The sequence below is a fragment of the Pelodiscus sinensis genome, chromosome 6, assembly GCF_052426305.1.
Source record: "Pelodiscus sinensis isolate ZL-2025 chromosome 6, ASM5242630v1, whole genome shotgun sequence".
Lineage (NCBI taxonomy): Eukaryota > Metazoa > Chordata > Testudines > Trionychidae > Pelodiscus > Pelodiscus sinensis.
In genome coordinates, this window is record NC_143057.1 from 9,813,256 (window position 1) to 9,833,067 (window position 19,812).

Consider the following 19,812-nt stretch of genomic DNA (forward strand, 5'->3'; position numbering starts at 1 on the left):
CATGTTTGTTGACTCCTCAAAGACCTCTAGCAGATTAGTGAGGCTTGATTTCCCTTTACAGAAGCCATGTTGACTTTCCCCCTACCAAAATATGTTCTTTAGTTTCAACTAATTTGCTCTGTATAACGTTAGACTTACTGGTGCACCTCTAGAGCCCTTTTTAAATATTGGTGTCATGTTAGCTATCTTTCAGTCAGATACAGAAGCTGAATTGAAAGGACAAGTTGCAAACCAGTTCTGCAATTTCATTTGCGTTTTCAGAACACTTGGGTGAATGCCATGAGTTTCTGGTGGCTTGTTACTGCTTAGATGTAAGCGAGCCACACTCCCATGAGGATTAAAACCAGATTCAGCACCTTGTGTAAAGTAGATAAACAGGACAGTGTATCTAAAGCAAACATACCTGTTTATGTTGAGACCGCTGGAGAATTTTTCCCTTTAACTGTGCCTCCATAGGGAAAGGTTGGTTATGCAAGCAAGATGCTAGATATGGTTGCAGGAGAGCTGGGGGGGGTTGGGTCAAGTCCTGGCTGTGAGAGACCTTGCACAACTCACATCCCTACACACAACATTGCACTTCCCCCATCAGTAGAGCTGACAGCTTCTGGGGGCCCCTGGGCAAGCGAGGTGGGGAGGGAGACCAGCAGCACCACCCTCCTTAGTGCTACCAGGAGCACTGCCTCCCCTTCCCCAGCAGTAATATTGGGTGGTGCTTTGGCAGCCATGTAAAGAACCTGGCACTTCTGCTTCAAGTGTAGAGACTACGCTTCCCGCCCCCAGCTGTAGGCCTGCTCCCCATTTTATAGTGGGAGAACCAAGGTACAGTGATATTGTGAGAGTAAGTGTGTGAGGTGCTCTGGTGAAGGGAGCCACACAGAAGTGGGTATAAAGAGGTGAAATCTACCCCTCCCTGGATGAGTATTAAAAGCACAAGTTTTACCACAAGAGAAAGACAGGGCAGGGAACAGAAGAACAAAGTAAGTACATGCTTCACACTATAGCTGTGGGGGAAAAAAACTATACAAAATGGAACTATTAGGTAAAGAAATCATCCTTTAATACATTTATTGGTCCATTCCTTTAAATTAAGTGAGGTAAAGAAACCATGTCTTTAAAAAAATGTACACACTAATAGTTAACAAGCATTACAAATAGTTTACCCCAAAAAGTTTATCAATACTAATTCCATAGTAACAATGCACAGAGTAGGTTTATATAGAGCTAAATGAAAAAACTGAAACATGCCAGCACCTGAAATCAAAGACATTTTATAGCCTATGAATTTAAGAAAAAAGTGTTTGTGTAGGAAACAAAAGCTACTCCAATCTGTACATTGTCCACTAGCTAAGTCACACCTAAAGACAAGTCTTCACAGCCTTCATTTTGGTTTAGCCTGCTATGGAGAGGAACAGAGTATGAAAAAACAAACAAGTTACTATACACTGATTTTTACAAAAAGTCAAAAATACAGTACACAGGTTGGGCCCCTTGCCGGCAACATTTCCATTCATGGTGTCATGCGCTACACAACAAAAAGGATAAAGTCTTAAAAATGTGCTGGCAGAAGTTAAATTTCATGGCAACATCAACTTGCCCCATGGCATAAACTCCCCTGAATGTTGAAGGGAGGCATGAGTGCAGGCACAGAGGAAGTAGAATGAACAGGACTATCTTGTCCAATCTCCAGCCACAAAAAAAAGAGATGAAATACTGTATGTAGATCATTCACTGTTGCATAACAAAACCAGCATCACCTCAATGGATGCTGTGTGGGTGACTGGCCCACATCCTGCAATTTGTAGGATTAGGGTCTTTGCTATCGAGGTCCAGGAGGATACAAGCACCCTTACTTTTTTTGGCATTAAAGTGTGTCAGCAATACTAAGTTATTTAAAAAGCTACAATGCTTATCAGAATCATGTCTTAACCCCAAAATAATACTGTGAATTTCTATATATCAAATACCTCTTGCCAAAATTTAGAGAGTGTCCTTCCAAAGTTTTAAAAGTGATCAAAATGCATTTAAAATATCAATATTTAAACCTTCATATATCCCAAAAACACCAAAAAATGTTTCTTCTGAAGGTGCCCAGTTTCACATTATCAGAAATGTATTTGGCAAATATTTTTCAGGAGAAAAATTACTAAGAAGTTATTTCTCTTTTTCAATAACCTTCAGTTGTTTGTAGTAAAGAAAGCTGGTTAAAACTTAATATATAGATCGATAACCGTGTCTGTACCTAGTAGCGTTTAAGGCGTGTGAACACTACACACAGAATTTATGCGCACACAAAACACTGGATCAAAAGCACCACCTAGTGAAGACCGCTTCTATTTAATAAAATGTTGAATAGGCTGCAGCACATTTTAATTCTGCATCATTTCTGGAGTTAAGTGGGTACATTGAATTACAGCCACAGTCCTGCAAACGCACACAAAGTAGTCCTCGGGAATTGAACTGTACCCTTCACCTATGTAAGTGTTTGCAGGACCAAGGCCTAAATACGTATGCAGTACGGACAGGCTATGCGAAATCATCATCATCATAGAAGTCCCTCTACAACAACATCATCAGTTCCACCTGTAGACCATTCATAAGATAAGGCTTTCCGTTCATGCCAATTTCTGTGCAGTAGTTTAGCAATGAAGCCAAAGGTTTGTGATAAGACCATCAAGTGACACTTGGAACTGAAGCTAAATATCCAGAGGTGAAAGACCAGTGCATTAACTCATCAACGGATACACAGTACCTGTCATATCACCTATACCCTGGTGGAGCTTTTCCTAGCTTTGTATGTTCTTTTCCATCAAAACCATCACAACGGTAAAAACCAAAATGAGTTTGTCAAGGAACTTACAGTATAAATATACCACAATTTACTCTTTGGCTTGCCAGTATTTAAGGAAAGAGCCGACTGCTTTATGAAATGGTGCAGACCCGGAGAATCATTTTGTTTAAAGTGATTGCTTGAGAAGGCCATTTGTTGTTCTTGGTGGTTTTTAAGTCTCCCATGTTTATTGCATCAGTGAAATTTTTGTGCAAGGTTTTTGGTGTGTGTGTGTGTGTGTGTGTGTGTGTGTGTGTGTGTGTGTGTGTGTGTGTGTGTGTGTGTAAAAAATATAAAAGTAAATCAAGAAATTGCACAGGCTCGTGGTTAGCTGTAGAGCAAGATTTGTTCAAAGGAAACATTTGACACACTAATGCATGGATAGGCCCACACCACAAAAAGTTTAACTCCATAGAATGTGTATTTTCTGTTTGAGTGCAGCAAAATTTGTAACTAATATGGGGTCACACTCACATTGAGCCAGATCAATCTGTGTTTACAGAAAAAGGTCTGTTGGACAATAACAAAAGATGCTTAAACACCTACTAGAGGGAAATACACAGTGAAACAAAGTTATTCATTCAATGCATTTCTGCTCAGTATTTGTGAAGGACTTGCTTTTCTATAGTCACAACAATTAGTGAGACTATGTATACACTTCCAAACTTGAGCCCTAAAAAAAGTCACACCTGCTCCAAGTGAATCTGAAAACTTCATTTCAGGGGCAAGATCTGATGCAGCATGTACAGGAACGAGTCACTTGTGGCAACTGAATTCAGCCCTGAAAACATTTGGCATATTTTAAGTCGGTCTAATCTGTGCTACTAACATACTGCACAAAATCTCCTTTATGGTCAGACTACGAATCACCTGGCTTTCCACCATTTTCACACACTGCAAGGGTTCGGAAAGACAAACACAGCAACATGCCTAGTTGTGTGCAAGAGGGAACCACAAAATATCCTACTCACATGACTGCAGCTATAGTTAAGAACTCCACTTCTGCAAAAAGTTTGTTTTCAATGTAAATAGTAATCTAGCAGGGCTGCAGGAAGTGCCTGCTTCACAGTAGAGCAATACTCAACCTGCAACATAATCTGGGGCTTGCACCCTGTGATCTAGGACGTGAAGTTGCAGCCCGCACACACTCCTTAAGTATGTGTGTGCCTGGAACCTCCATACAGCAAAGCCTTCTTCACCATTTATTTGGTGGCTTGCAGAGGAAGTGCCAGCACGTTAATGACGTAGCTGCAAAAAACTTTTGCTTGGTAACAAACAAGGCCTGAAATCACTTCATTCACATGATTAGTTATTTTTAAAAAATCAACTGGCTCCAGAGAGTGGCAGAAGAATGATGTTAACATTAAGTGTAAATATTAGGTAAAACATTGGGTGCTTGTTGGACTGTGCCAAAGGCAGAAACCGCACCATCTTTGCAGCAGGTGAAATTGCTACCATATTTTAATACCTAAAGTGGCACTATAAAAGGTCCTCGCTACCCGCTACAATTCTTACTTGACATTGCAATGTCCTTTGCTAGCAGTATCTTGTATAATATACATTTTCTGAAGAATTTAAAAAAGTACTTAAAGAACCGAGCTCCTGAAAACTACCAACAGAAGATTTGATCTTCAGTTTTCTAACTAAGCTGGAAGGGTAAAAGGCATGAATGTAAGCACTCGGGGGGGGGGGGGGGGGGGAACAGATTAAATTCACTTCTCTCTAAATCAGAACCACTACATTTTTCAAATATTTTCCTGTGGAGAAGTACCTTTAAAAAGAAAATACATGCTCAGCAGAAATATAGTATAGCTGATTGTTCTGAGAGAGAACAGTGATTTTGTTGTTTCTGAATTCCTATTTATCTTTCCTGATCATTCGGGGAAGGCAAGGACAAGTTTACTTGACTCTAGGTTTATGCTGGTGTTTCAGAGCCAATTACATTCATGCACTTAACCAATTTGACTGAGTAGAAACTGTATTCTGATGGACTACACAATTCTCCGATTTCATCACATGAAATATTGTGTTTCTGCTTTGTCTTTTTCATTTGTTAAATTATGTGAATTAATGATAAAAAGCACAACAATTGGAGACAGAAAGTATAGACATGGGGAGTGGGGAAGAAATCAGATCACTAGAGAATCATTTCTTACTAAAAAAGTCTTTCCCTCACAGTACTAACACAGTCTTGTTGCTATACTGCAATTTCAACTTATCACCGGAGGCAAACTTAAGCTGACAAATTGGGATTGTGTGTTTAGAATCACAAAACGACTTCAATGAAAGTGATACTGTCAAGTAGAAGAACTGCCTTAAACATGACAAATGCTATGCCCAGTGATTCCCCCATGTTAATAAATTTAACAGCCACAACATTTATACAGAAATGGTTGAACAGAGGCTATGCTGACCTGAAGAAACTTCAGGTATATTATATTGTAGCATTTATTTTAGCAGGGGACAATCTACAAATTCAATGGACTGTGCATAGTCTTTGCCAAATTCTCATTTCTATTCCATTTTACAAACTTGCCGGAAAGATGCCGGGATCTCTTTAGCATTCCAATAACTTTGGTAGAAAAGGAGAGGATATTAAAGCAAATAAAAGGCTCTTTGCTCATCTTAGAACCCTGACGTTTGCCAAAATAATTCAACCTTGGCGTTCGTGGCAGGAAACAAGCTGGTCTAGCAGCAAACAAAGACTTAACAGATTTTAAGTATCATTAACCAGTCTTGGCAGCACCCCTTCCTTTGGAAGCTACTGAGGCCACTAAACTAACAAAGGGCAGTTAACTAGAGACACTCGATAAGAAAGAAAGATCCCACAGACTACAAGGTTGCATAATAACGAGGCATAACTCTGTTATCCTACCTAAAGAGGACATTTCAATGATGCTCAGAGACAAGTGTGACTGCTAAACGCACATAATGGGGAAAAGAAGGTATTTCTTTTACCACTTGCCATTGACATGTTTAAGCCAATTTTCACACATGCAAAATTATACTTGGTGTCGGCAAGCACTTGACACTTTTTGGGCTCTGGCTGCTGTGAAAGGAAAAAGGCAAAAAGCAAGAGCTGTCCTTACGACCAGGGGCGTGTTTTACATGACTAAGGTCAGAGAGAGAGACAGAGATTCGGAGGGGCTCCCATTTAGCTTATATGGTTGTGAAAGCTTGGCTCACAGAATCCTATCCCAGAATTGTCTGAGCTCGCAGTGGGAATAAAATGTTAATAGACTCGTGTTTGCTCCCATTGTTCCCATCAAAGACCTTGTAAGGCTGCAGCATAACGCCCCTAGGCTAGTCCTTGGATCCCCAAATCTCTCACATGGGCCAACTCACATTACTTCATATCACCAACAGTAAACAAGTGGGTAGGGGATATTCACTATGAACAGACAGCATGCCACGCTCACACACCACAGTTCAGGCTTGTATCACGCGCTTTCTGCAGAGGCTTCCCGATGTTCTCATCTAGGATCAGCCCAAACTCCCCCAAAAGACTCAGCTCTCGAACTGCTTAATCCAGAGAGTTGGCTGATTTGTAACAAGTGTCCACATCAGGCCATTCTCTCTCCATCAAAAAAAAAAAAAAAAAAAAAAAAAAAAGACCATGGGTGGACATCCACCCTAATTGAACAAACAGAAGAGGATGGTAATAAGGATGTCGTATTGGCACCTTGCAGTGTAGAGTTTTATTTTCCTTGCTTTAGTATTCCACTCATTAGTTCCTTCCAGAACCAAGAGGCAAGTTGTCTTTATCAAGAAGCCACTTGATCCTTGTGTATTTCTATTACAAGCCCAAGATCACTCCATGGATTAAGAAGGTCCCATTAAGAAAGCTCAAAAGATGACACATACCGGTTCAACAAAAACAAAAAAAGGAAGAAGTCCAAGTGCTTTTCAATGGTTGTGTACCAGACTGGGCTCGGCTGGCATTTCTCAACAAAGTAGTGCATCATGCAGCTCCAATAGGTTTAGTGGTCCTGTGCACATGTGTAGAGAAGACAGTGGGCTAGGAGGGAGCTTCTTATTTGGTCTCTGGTTTGTCTTGTAGTAGTGGTATAACTGACTCCCACGCCGTAAGGCACTGCAAAAAAAATAAAAAAAAAATCCACATGTATTTACAAGAAACGGTTTAAAAAAAAAAAAAGATTACATTACACACTATTGCCTTCTCAAAATCATCCTGCCACTTAGGCATGCAAGTTAAGAGGTACCAAAGTGTGGTCCTCCTGGCCATCAGTTTAGTAGCTTGACAAGGGAGTTAAACAAACCGGTTTCTACATCGGCGGACAAAAGCAGCTGCGAGGCGGACGCTCAGGGTAACCCTAAGCATGCGAGTCATCAAAGTCCAAATGATTAGAAACCTGCAGAGTTACACTGAAAGGAACCCCGGCAACATTTGGAAAGCATCAACAGGCCCAGGGATTGGGAAGAGGTGTTATTCTGAGGGTACAGACTGTTTCTCACCACTAGAAGCAGCGCACGGCAGCTAGCTGGCTGGTAAAGTTGTAAGTAGAGAGTAGGGAAGAGACTTGGTGATAAAGAGAAAACTGAGAAACTGTTCCTACTTCCCCTTCTGGCAGCTATAGGGGTTCACTGGCCGCATGAGCTTTCACCTAGCAGGATAGATGTGGAGTGTCCAGTTAGGGTCCACAGACGCCGCTGACTAGGAATCCAATTATTTGTGGTTTCTTACACAAATGAAACATTATATCCAGGGCAATTTCTTTCATGCTGGTCTAGTAGGCTTGGACCCTGGTTTTCATGGGTATTTCAGCATTACTCTGCTCAACATTTTTGGGTACTGTGCTGTCACACATTGTGTGCTAGAGCTCTGCCTGTCCCCTTCGCTTCTGACGTGGGTGAACTGCTGGGTGGCAGCCATGTTCTGAGCATGGCCTGGGAGCCCTCTGTTTGAGACCCGTGATCCTTCATCAACACTCGTGTCCAGACAGCTCCTGACTGCGTGAGGGCCTGTCCCCCATCGCCTGAGACACTACTTCAGCTAGAAAGAGGCACAGAAAGTGGTCCACGCAACTAGGTGAAGACCTGGCTGGCTGCTACTATGGACCCCATCGACATGCCTGACTCCTGGTCCCTGCCTCCCAGCCTGTTTCTGCCCTCCTTATCCCAGACTGCTTTGGGCTGCAAGGGCCGAATTAAGAGAGCTATTTCCCAGCCTCCATGTCCTTAACCGTACTGGGTAAGCATGTTTGACTTTTCCTCCCGTGAGTCAGTGAAAATCAGAAGCAGGAAGGGGGCACCCCTGGTATTTGCAGGATCAGGCCCTCGTTAACCTAGCAGCAGGAGTAGCCCCCAATACAGATGGTTTCTGCTCGTCAGACAAATTCAGCAGCATCAGGGTTGAGTAAAAGAGGCAAAAAATATGGGGGGGGGGGGGGTAAGGGGAAAGAGAATCTTCATCTGGTAGAAAATGCCAATTATTGAGTTAACAGTTCCCTTGTGTAACTCCATTGTTCTCATTACATTTAGCCCCTGGTTAATTAGTTACAGCACAAGAGCTAACAACCTGGGAATACCGAAACTCTCTGTGGAAAGTCAGGCTAATCAAGTGCCTTTCCCCACACAGCAGCTAACCTAAAAAACTTAAGCACCTGATGTGAAGTCCTGCCACTGAGCACTAGTTCTTTATAGTAATGCAGGGTTTGCCATTTTTGAAAGCCACCCCTGACAGTCACTCCAAGGGGTTATTTGTACGAGACCATCAGTGCTGTTACCTTCTCATAATATTGGATGTTTTTATCTGCCATTCCCATAAGCAGCTGCCTGAAATCTTGCCTCTTGTTGTTCTGCCATCGCTCCATGTCAGCTTTCAGGTCAGCATTGAAGCATTCCACTCGGTCCTGACATTTTTCAACCTCCACTGGCACCTGAAGCAAGAAGCAGATTTTTCAGCAAGACTGTGGCTCTTTGAATAATGGTCCCGCTCCCAGCTGATCAACTGTTTCCCCTTGTTTCAAATACATTTTAAATTATTCAGACCATGCTAAATAAGAAAAAAAAGTGAATAAAAATATTAGTGTCCTTTCAGCCGTCTCTTTCCCTACCTACTACCGCACTAAAAACAAGATTTTTAGTTACTGGAAAGAGCGGAAGAAAAGCAACAGGTAAAATGGCTGCAACAGGTAAAGCCAAATCCTCACCTGCATCCAAATTTACTCCATCAAGAGTAGTTTGGGAAACTGTAGATTGCTTTGCATGTCTCCACACACCCTAAGCTTTACTTAGATCACGGGACGCTGTGAGGACTGGTCTACAATACCGAGGGGCCATCGATCTTAGTTATGCAACTTGAGCTACGTTAATAACGTTGCTGAAGTCAATGTCCTTAGAAACTGCAAGCAAGCAGGTTTTCACCGCATTAAGTTGACAGCTCTCCCATCCTCTTTGCATACGCTTCTTGCTCTGGTGGAGCTCCAGAGCTGACGGGAACGCACTCAGCGGTCAGTTTCTCATGTCTGTACAAGATTCAATAAATCGATCCCCACTGGATCGATCACTGGCTGTCAATCCAGCAGATAGCATAGACAAACTCCTTAGTCAAACTACAGTGACGGGAAAGAGGGTTTAAATGCAAAACTAGAACTCTGGACATCTGGGTTGCGGCTCTGAACCCCTCGGCTTCCCATTCATGCAACGGTGATAGTGCTTCCTTTCTTCTACCCTCTGTCTCGAGTTTCTGTCTATAGGATCTTGGGTGATAATGCAATGGACAAAGAGGGCAGAGATGGGGCCCCGAATGCACTAGCAAACAGTGCATGAATAGAAAGCAAGTTTTAGGGGAGTTTGACAAGAAAAAAAACCCAACAAGCTGCATTTAAGCCTCATGAAACAATCCTTCAACAGCGATCAACCTTATTTCCCAGCAATCTTTAGCTGGGGTGCCCCGTGATTACCTCAGGGCTATTGACGGCCGTGGAGACCAGGGTGCCGATTGCGCCTTCCGCCTGGGGTGCCAGCTGCTGCAGCCGGCCTCAGATAGCTCCTGGACAGAGCTATGTTGACAAGAGGCTGTCTCCTTCCGACATAGCTACTGTTTCTTGCAGTTGTGGCTTTATACTAATGAGAGATTGTCTTCCTTAAAATGCTGAAGTGTTTCAAGTGTAAATGGAATGTAACTGAAGACCTTAGCATTCCATGTTCCACAATATGCATTAAAGGTCCACTGGCACTAGGAAACGCCGATTCAAACTGTTTAGCCTTAAAAACGAGCTTAAATTATGTTGGAAATTCTATGCATGGACTTGGGACTGCAGCAACTTGTGTGTGCGCACTGCCTCCAATGAAACTGGCTTTACATGCAGAAGCAAAGACAACCTATAACCAGGGAGCCAACTTCAGCACCAGACGCATTGAATACACCCCCAACATGCTAATTCCTTCAGCAACTGGCAGAACGGGGGCAAAAGGTCTCAGTTTTCAGAGCTCCCAATGAAGCTCAAAAGTGGAGTTGTGGTTGCTTGGCTCCTCTGAGCGCAGCCTCTCATCTATCTAATCATTAGGCAGTAGCCAGCTAATTAAAAAAAAAAGGCAAAGGTTGAATTCTCAGAAGAACTCATTGCTGGGCTAACTCTACAGGCAACAGGAATCTTACCACTGATTTTAGTGAGACTCGTTAACAGTGGGCACTAATGCAGAGCCCACCTGAAGGGCAAGAATATTCTGGAGCAGAATATTCGATACACCCGTATGCTAGCCGGACACATTGTACCAACAATGAGGCTCAGAGGTCCTTGCAGGAAACCACGCTTATCTTAGGAGGTTCATACCCGTCAGCTTCCTGTAAACCTGTAGTCACAATTACATTGGAGTGTGTTATCAATGTGAGAGCCAAGAGTCAGAGCTGCACGGACAGAGAAAAAACTTAATTCTGCCACAGATCAGCTGAATCCTAATGGCTCATTTTAACTCTTGAAATATTTGTATCCAGATGAATCTAAAGCCATATAACAATCATGATTTTTTATGGCTTTAATAAAAAGTAGTACTGTACTTTAAAATCTACTGCTAATGGCCTTGTCCATTCATTGACTTGTTCTGATTTACCAACATTCATTAAGCCAAGGCAAGGCAAGTTTCTACGTAAAGACGGTCTAGGAAATTATTTCTGAATCCAACTCCTGCTCCAAGCTTGCATTCTCTGTGGGCGTTTAAATGTTTAATAGAGAAAACGAGCATGGAATGTCTCTAGACCATGGCACCTACAGTATGTTGATAAGCACAAGGGCAGGAAAAGGCTTAAAGTAGAGCCTATGCGTAAGTGTTTATTTTGCACCCCTCACTTTGAATGTAAGTGACAATGGGGACATTGTGTTTTTCATTATTTCAAAATGTTGGTCCCCTCTGTGAACCCCTATGGGGGATGACAAGGAAGGCTTTCCTTATGGAAAGTCACTCAGCCTACATTGGCTAGTTGTTGTGAGATTGCGCAGGCAGAATGCTTGCCTGCTGACAGAGAGGAGACTGGAAACCGGGAACTCCAGGAGTTCTCGTCTTGTGCTTGGACCTCAACGGACACCGACTCTCCCCCCTCTGGCCTTAGGCAGATCACAGCTCATTTCAGCTTTCCCGTCTGGGGAAGAAAGAGGTGGGTATAAGTACTCGGCTTCTCAAACACTTGATAACGCTCACAAGTCCAAAGCTCCCTCAACACGCTTCAGGAGCGCTTTTAAAATTCCTTAATACTGGTTCTCAGCCTTGTCCATACCCCAGGGCGGCCCTGCCCATTTAGCACGACAGGAAACGTAGGATTGTCGCAAGCCTGCTACACTTGTTTGAACCCCTCAGGTGCAGAAGCCGCACCAGAGTCACCCTTCCCTGAAGGGAAACATCCTGCAAGAGCAGAGCCGCATCACCAAGGAGATCTCATGCGTTTTGAGCTCAAACACGGAAGCCAAACAAATTTGGAAAAGGAGCCGTTGATGCAGCGTCCGTTTCATCATATGAACAGGTCCCGTTCACACCACTTGGCTCTCTGGGTTGAGCTTCCGCAGCCTCAGATACGGTTTTCTGTCATGCTAGCATCCTCTTTGTGGTTTACGTTTCCCAGTAATTTAAACATGTCCATATGGCTTGGGATGCGCTGGACTGGATTATAGCACCACAAGGCTGCCACTGCACAGTTGGCTCCCAACTCAAGTGCCAGTCCAACCTTGCCGTGAGACGAGACTCCTGGAAAGCTGCAGAGAGACTCCTCCACCCGCCAGCATGCCGAAAAAACAAAGCACTCATGTAGAGATCCTACTCACGCCCACAAAACATCAGAGTAGGGCAAAAGGCACCTCTGCCATTTCACCCGGTTGGGTTGAGAAACACTGGCGCTCCTGAACTGATCTAGATGCTTGCTCCCAGGCCATCTGCAGCTACCCCAAGAATGTGTTTGCTCACTGCATCCCTGGAGCTAGTGCCTGCTTTGACTTGATGGGCAGATGCCAACACAACACTGGAGACAGAGGGCACAATGAGGGTCTCCCCAGTTTTATGGCTTGTCAGCTTTCACAGGTCACACTGATCCTAAGGCTGGCTCTCGTAAGACTTGCAGAATTACAGCCCGGCCAGTGTGTGATTGTGTGAACTCACAGGTTCGTGGGGAATTCAGTGGGTTTCTCTCGTAAAGACGGCCACTTTGCTGAGAAAACATGCAGCCGTTACAGCTGCTAACAAGCATTTGGAGGAGTGCTTGGGTCTGAGCCCACCATGGGGGGCAAGTCAGGCTGCCAGCGGCAGATGCACCGAACGAGGAAGAGGAGGAATGGAGGATGCCAGCCTGCTGCCTCGCTCCACACACAGCCCAAAGAGCACAGTGAACACGATGCAACGCTTCTGGAGAGAAAGGCAAGATGCAGCTCTAGGCGGGCACAAGAAAGGCAAGGAGGTAAGAGACTATGAACAAGTTTCATAGCATACTAGTTAAAATGCCAAACTCCATTGCCATAGAACGGACATCGCTGTGACTGAGTTTGGGGTAACCATTTCCCTTCTTTGAACTCCCTCCCCCCCAACTTCCCATAAGGATATACATTTTTCCCAAATGAAAGGGAGCAATAGGAACAGTTGTCAAAACTCCACTGAAAAACCATCAGTCCCTGATGGTTTGATCCTCTGGATTGCAACAAATTACAAGGACACACCAATGAACACCAGCTAAGCCACAAGTGTTCTACAGCAGGGATTACAGCCACAACCACTATAGGCTGGCCGAAAAGCTGTTCTCCATTAGCTGCAGAGGAGTATTAGAGATTATGGAATGACATGAGATACACAGACAAGTGTGTAATTTTTCAAAAGCACATAAAGTGTCGGGGGTACCGTATCCTACTTTAAAGTCAAGTTGCAGTGGGGTATGTCTAGGTTGGATATTAGAAAATAGTATTTCACAAGGAGGGTAGTGAAACACTGGGATGGGGTCCCTAGGGAGGTGGTAGAAACTCCATCCCTAGAGGTTTTTAAGTTCTGTCCCAAAGCCCTGGCTGGGACGACTTAGAGTTGGCTTTGCTTTTAACAGGGGTTGGACTCCATAACCTCCTGAGGTCTCTTCCAACCCTCTGATTCTATGAAAGCCCATGGGATTTATGCCCTTTACACACACGAGTGAAGTCCTAGCCCCACTGAAGTCAACGCCTGCTCATTTCAGCAGGATCAAGGTTTTACCCTTCTTTCATTAGAGGTGCTGAACACCCGTGACTCTTGTTGAAGTCCAAGGGAGCGGAGGTGCACAGTATGAAAGTCAAACTGTGCCATTTCCTGAAGGCCAGCTAAGAAGGGTGAGAATTAGGAGGGGACATAACTCAAGTCTTCAGCCAATGAAGGCAAAAACCACAAAGGTGGCGTTATCTGAGTTTATGAATGGAAGAGAATTAAACAGTCAAATTTTGGGCTTAAACACGTCCTTTTAAATTCCCTGAATATTTTAGACAGCCGCAAGGATGCCAACTGACCCAGCTGTACAGTAATTTTTACACGCATATGCTTTCAGTAAATCTTGTTCTAATTAAAGGTGGGAGTACGGGCTTATGCATTTTAAATTTTCATTAACCTGAAAATGAGATAGTTCAACCAATGACTGATTTAAGCCTTTTAATTCTGGCAGAGTTACCATCACGGGGAAAGAAAAAACATGCTCCTCAAACAGAGTGGCATTAAGCATACGTGGACTGAGGAAAGTAAGAGCATGTATCCAGGTGAGATGGATAAAAAAAATACAGCTGATATTCTTCATTAGATAGTCAAGATGATTTAGCCACTAATGGAGTCACGAATAAAATCCCTCGTGTGCATACTCAGTGTAACCTAGGACTTCAGGATTTCCACTGAAGAATTAGTTGCCTGTGTCTAGAATTCCATTCATCTGCAGCAATGGACGCTGACAATTTGGTACAGCTCTCTACCGTGCACTTCATTAACATGCAGTGAATTGGGTAGCAGACTTAGTTCTTAAGAGCCAGAAAAAAACCCATCAGAACTAAGGCTAAAAATCTCATGAACACAGGATCGTTGATTAGGAACTGAAGCACTGTGAGCTGCTCAACGACAGGAATTTGCATTTCCATCTTATGGAAATATTTTGATTATTTGCAATTCAGTTTACATTGCCAATATTGTATGATAGACTTGAAGCCTGCTTTTCCCACCCTGGCCAAATTCAGTCAGAAGCTCTGTACAATCAGACGGTTTACAGCCGGTCCCCGAGTTACGAATGAGTTACGGACCAAATACTTGGCCGTAACTTGAAGTGTTCATAACTCAGATCCCATAGAGTTACATGGCGACCGCGCGGTTCGTAAGCGCAGATCGCGTTCGTAACTCAGGGACCGCATTTACGACTGCTTTGGTCGTAAGTGCAGATGGTCTTAAGTCGGAGACTGGCTGTACTGTTGCCATAGATTCTAGGGATGTAAAACCGTGGTTAAAAAAGTTGTTTAACTGGTTAACCTGCCTACAGCATCTTGCCACAGGTGAGGGGCCACTGGAGCAGCCTCTCACCAATGACACAGCAGGCTGGATTGAAGTACCTCTTACTTCTGGCATGGCAGGCCGGGCCAGGTGCTGGTTAACCAGTTACACCTGGTAAGCACTGCATCATCCACGTGCTTGCCAGGTAACTGGTTAACCAGTTAGCCCTTTACATTCCTAAGGAATTTATTGTGCCTTTAAGGTTTGGGGCAAAGAGCCAAATGCCACAATTGGTGCTTAGAGCTCATCAAGTCCCTTTTAAAGGTATGTTTATTTTAGTAATTGACATTTCAATAGATACATTTCTTTTCTTTCCTAACTTGGCCCTGGCAGGGGCAGCCCGTGGCTATAGGCAAACTTGGCCGCCGCCCGGGGCGCCCAATGACGACATCATGGGGGCGCCCGCCGATGACATCAGTCAATTGACAGCCCTGCAGGCAGGGGCACCGATCGCGCGTTCCACCTGGGGCGCCAGCTGCCGCTGCCGGCGTCGGGCTGCTCCTGAGCCCTGGGGACAAAGAGTGGGAGGGGTCCTTCTACATCTGCAGATGCTAAGGCAAAACCCTGCAGAGAGAGCAAATGGAGACTGTCTCACCAAATACAAAAAGCTGTCAGGAAAACACTATATCGGATGGCTAAAACACTAGAATTATTTTAGTCACAGAATTTAATTTGATACGTACACACACTCATTCGGCTTAAATAATTAAGGGACTGTAACAAGACAAACAATTAGAATTTGGACGCGGCTCAAAAGTCTGTTGTGAATCAGGTCAGGTTATGGAGTACAGCAAATCCTAGCATGCCCTCCAGTGGTTAAGAAAAGCAAAGATATTTCTTGGATTCTTCTCAGCGACTGCAACTAATAGCAAATAAACCGTTAGGCCACATATTAACTTCATCAGTTCCCAAAACAAACAGAAGAGTACAACTGCTGTGTGGGGGTAACAAAAGTCTAACTTGGTCTATTCCAGTCCGCTGGCTTGTTTTGTGTTTGGTTTCCACATTCCATTGCTCTGTGCAAACAGCTAAAAAACAACGTTCAATGAAAGCAAGACAAAGCTAGAGATCAAAAGATAACCGTAGCCAGCACTGCAGTGACTGCTAATCAGCTTTTTCACTTTACATTGTTTCAAAGGTTTAAAACACTTAGCTATTTCAAACATCATCCACCTCCAACCTGGGACATGTAGGGAGCATCAACATTGTTTGAACAAAAATCTTACAGTGTCCATTTGTGCAGCTGTATTTGAGAGGCAACGAAACAAACTTTGATGATCTCATTGTGTTAGAAGGTTTTTGCATCGGTCTAGTGGGATAGTTGTTAAGTTACATTTGCAAGTGGTCACCATTTAAAAGGAAGCAAACTTTGCTGCTATTCCAGAAAACATGAAAATCCAAGACGAGCACAGCGACTGAGAACACATGTGGTTGTTCCACTGAACTCTTCAGCACTGAATCTCTCAAATCCTGTACAGCCACTTATGCTGTTTTTTCTATTCAAGGAGACATGTGTGTCCAACATAAATTAATAACTGTGGAGTGCCCAGTGAGTTGCTCCTTTAATGCTGCAACAGTGGGGAGCACTGAAGTTGAATCAGTATTTTCCAGTCAAGAGCAAATAAAATTTAATTCAATTCAATTCAAATTTAAAATAGCAAGGGATAATCGTTATGCAAAGCTCTTAACCTGAGCTCTGGTTTGAGTATCTTTAGTTTCTGCTTCGAGAGACAAACCACAGAAGACGATTGTGGGAAGGGCAGAAAAAAAAGTCGAAATGTGAGCAGATTGAGAAGGAGGGATTAGTAAGCATATTATTCTCATGATGGATTATGTGCAAGTCATCATACAGCAATTCTATGCTGGCCATGCTAAATTGCTGCATGGTCTCAATGTGAAACCCAATTAAGACTGATTACTATTTGGCACTGATTTACCTGCTTGTTACAGCAGGCTCTCTTTCTACTTTCAGGTATCTGTATATATAACACATAGGTAAAACACCACCAAACAGCAGCTAATCTAGATTGGGGTTTACTTGAGACCAGGCAACAACTTGGCCTGAAGGTAGCAGGACATGCATCTCGCTACCATAAGAAATAATTTGTTCGTTAAGAGCCGGACATGAAGCCCACTGAAATCAATGGGAGTCTTATTGACACCAAATTAGATTACTCCAAAAAGACTAGTCACACCTTAAAGACTAACCAAACACAGATGGTATCATGAGCTTTCGGGGGCGCAACCCACTGCCCACGAAAGCTCGCGATACCATCTACATGTTCTGTTAGTCTTTATGGTGCTACTAGTTTATTTGTTGTTTAAGTTTTTCTTGTTACAGACTAACTCAGTTACCCCTCTGAAGAGATCTACTCCAGTTAGGCCCTATCATAGGATAAGGTGTGCACTGACACGGGACAGCCGAAGAAGTCTATTTGCTGCAGTAGTATATCTGTAGTTAGAAATACTCTAGAACTCAATTCGTCCTCCCCTGCTAGCTTACTCTTACTTTTTTTACACTGAATTTGGCTGCTAACACATTCTTCTTGGCTTGCCTCCTAAAGCTAGCTCAGTTATATGACAACACTTCACTCCACTTAGCACTTCTGTGTTTTCTCACAAGGCACAAGATTCAACAGATATAGAAACAAAACCACTATCTCCATTTCACCACAGTGTTTTCAGTTCAGAGAGGCTAAATGACAAATACACCACTTGTTTGTATAAAGTGGTTTTACATGCTAACCTTGGGGCGTTCTTCTTTTTTCAAGGCTACCGCTTCCAATTTTGCTTCATACTCTGCTTGAACTTGGTCTCTCTTCTTTAGTACATTCTAGGAAAGAAACAACAAAAAACCGCAAGACTGAAAACGTACAAAATCTTGACTCCCTCTCTTCCCCCCACAAGTGTTGCAGATGAGTGGCACTTAAGACGGTGAATCCCAAGTCACAGGTCTTCCTTTCAGAGGCTTCTCCTGTTTCAGGCATCTATGAAGAGGCTTTTGAATACAAATAAAAAAGCACTCTAGGTGGTGAGCTGATGCCAGATGAGTTTTGTAGCTGTTTGATTAGAGACAAAGTCAAACTGCCTGCTTCGCAAATGACTTGCATTGTGACCTTTGGCACGTCACTTATTTTCTCCTGAAGATGAAAATAAAAGGATAAATAGGAACACAGAAAGGGTCAATATATAAAGCTTTACAAACAAGATGCCCAAGCAACACAGTTCCTAAAGCTATGAGATTCTACTACAACCCACCCACTCAGCTTTCTGCTAAATCCTTCTGGAATGAATTTCCATTCTGAGTCCGAGATAAGGGAGAGGATTTTGTCCAAAATCAACCTGTTTTATTATATGATGGACTTTCGCACATGGAACATTCGATTTTTTAGTTTAAGCTCATGCCTTCGAGCTGACTATTCCTCAGTGAATAAGGATCTCCAAACATATTGATAAAAATTAAAAAAAAAAAAGACCCAGATAATTTTACTTTACAACTGTGGACAAGATGTCCACTAACAAGACTTGGGAGCATCCAGTTATATAATAAGATATTGGTCACACAGAAGTTGTTTGTTTTGTCTTTGCCGAGGGTAGCGGTTGCTTGTCCATGTTGAGTTTATAGCACAACCAGTAATAGCGTATTACAGTGTTTCTCAACCACTGGTATGAGTACCTTTAGAGGTACTCAAGAGAAGTCGGGGGGGGGGGGGGGAGTACATGAATACAATTGAAATTTTTGTACTTTTTACACCCAAAAATGTCATCGTCCACCTGGCTATGATTAAGTTGTTTAAACAAATGTATTGCTATGGTATAAAAAAATTGTGCGTGTCTAAAAATTGTGGGTACTGGGGGTACTTTTTTTTTTTAAAGGGATACTTTATAAAGAAAGATTGAGAAACTATTAAATGGGACACGGATACTGGGCAACGACTTTGTACAAATGTTTACTCAGGAGAGGAATAATTGATGCCCTTGGAGACTTGTTCTCCAGAACAAAAGGAAGGAGGAAGAATCTGACCCAGATAGGACTGGCAGGAGATGACTGGGGAGGTGAGTCAATGGGCTGAAACCCACATGGTGTTTCCAATGGTCATTCAGTTGCAAGGCACAGATTCAGAATGAAGTACTCAGAGCTCAGGCAGCCAGTTTGCTCAAGGATCTCCCTTGCTTAATTTATTGACTATACTGTAGATGTAAAAAATTACAATAGCTGACAGATCACTCAAAGACCATGAGGAACACAAACACTTATGACGAAATCCATATATTCATCATCAAACCCTCCCTCCATCACATGCCGAGGGAAGTATCACCATTTCAGTATCAAGAAGGCCAAGTTTTTATGCATGAAGAATCAACCAATATTACCAATGGCTGGCTTTACTAGTTTGAAGTCCAGTGGAGGAAGAGGAAAAAGCAGAGGTGGAGGCACATTTGTGTTCCTAAAGCCTCATGTCTCAGTACTCTAACCTTCAGGGCTATAATTTTTAAGCCAAGAATGCACTCCAAGTCATGCCTGACAAAGGAAGACAATCTCTCTACTCCAGAGAAGATACAATGCCTTCTCCCCAAGACACCGAGGGCAATAAAGGAGAGAATATTAGATATATTAAAATGTGCATGTGGCACACCTTTAGTTCTCCTTTCTAAAGATAAGCAGGTTATTGGCTACATTTGCCTGCAGCACAATGTGAGACATCAGTTCTCAATAGGAGACTAAGTGGAATCTTTCCCTGCAGTTGTCTGAGATTTTCAGTGCACCAAAGGCAGTGTTATTGAATAGGTATTTCCGCTCACGAACAAAAGGGATATTGGGAAGAGACTAACATTTCTGGTTTTTTTTAAAATAAATAGTTGCTTTGGAGTAAGTGGGCAGCACTCAGCATGGAAACAGATGTTTAGAACTAGGAAATAAGTTGAGCCCGTTCCTGCAAGGTCCAGTGATGAACAGGCGTTGTATTAGTACACAAAATTCAATGGACAACAAGTGACTAGAG

At 43.1% G+C, this 19,812-nt stretch overlaps 1 protein-coding gene across 2 annotated transcripts in view; it reads right to left on the bottom strand.

Moving 5' to 3' along the window:
• Positions 1–1,307: 1,307 nt before the first annotated feature.
• The window catches only part of SNX30 (sorting nexin family member 30), a 68,025-nt gene continuing 49,520 nt past the window's right edge, over positions 1,308–19,812 (bottom strand). Inside the window, exons 7-9 of one of the 2 annotated variants that reach the window (XM_075931406.2) lie at positions 17,556–17,642; positions 8,575–8,727; positions 1,308–6,920 (exon numbers count right to left, since the gene is read on the bottom strand). In XM_075931406.2, the coding sequence (XP_075787521.1) occupies positions 6,861–6,920; positions 8,575–8,727; positions 17,556–17,642 (300 nt within the window). In that variant the 3' untranslated portion in view covers positions 1,308–6,860. The remainder of the gene's footprint in view (positions 6,921–8,574; positions 8,728–17,555; positions 17,643–19,812) is intronic. The other variant, XM_075931407.2, reaches the window with a different exon arrangement.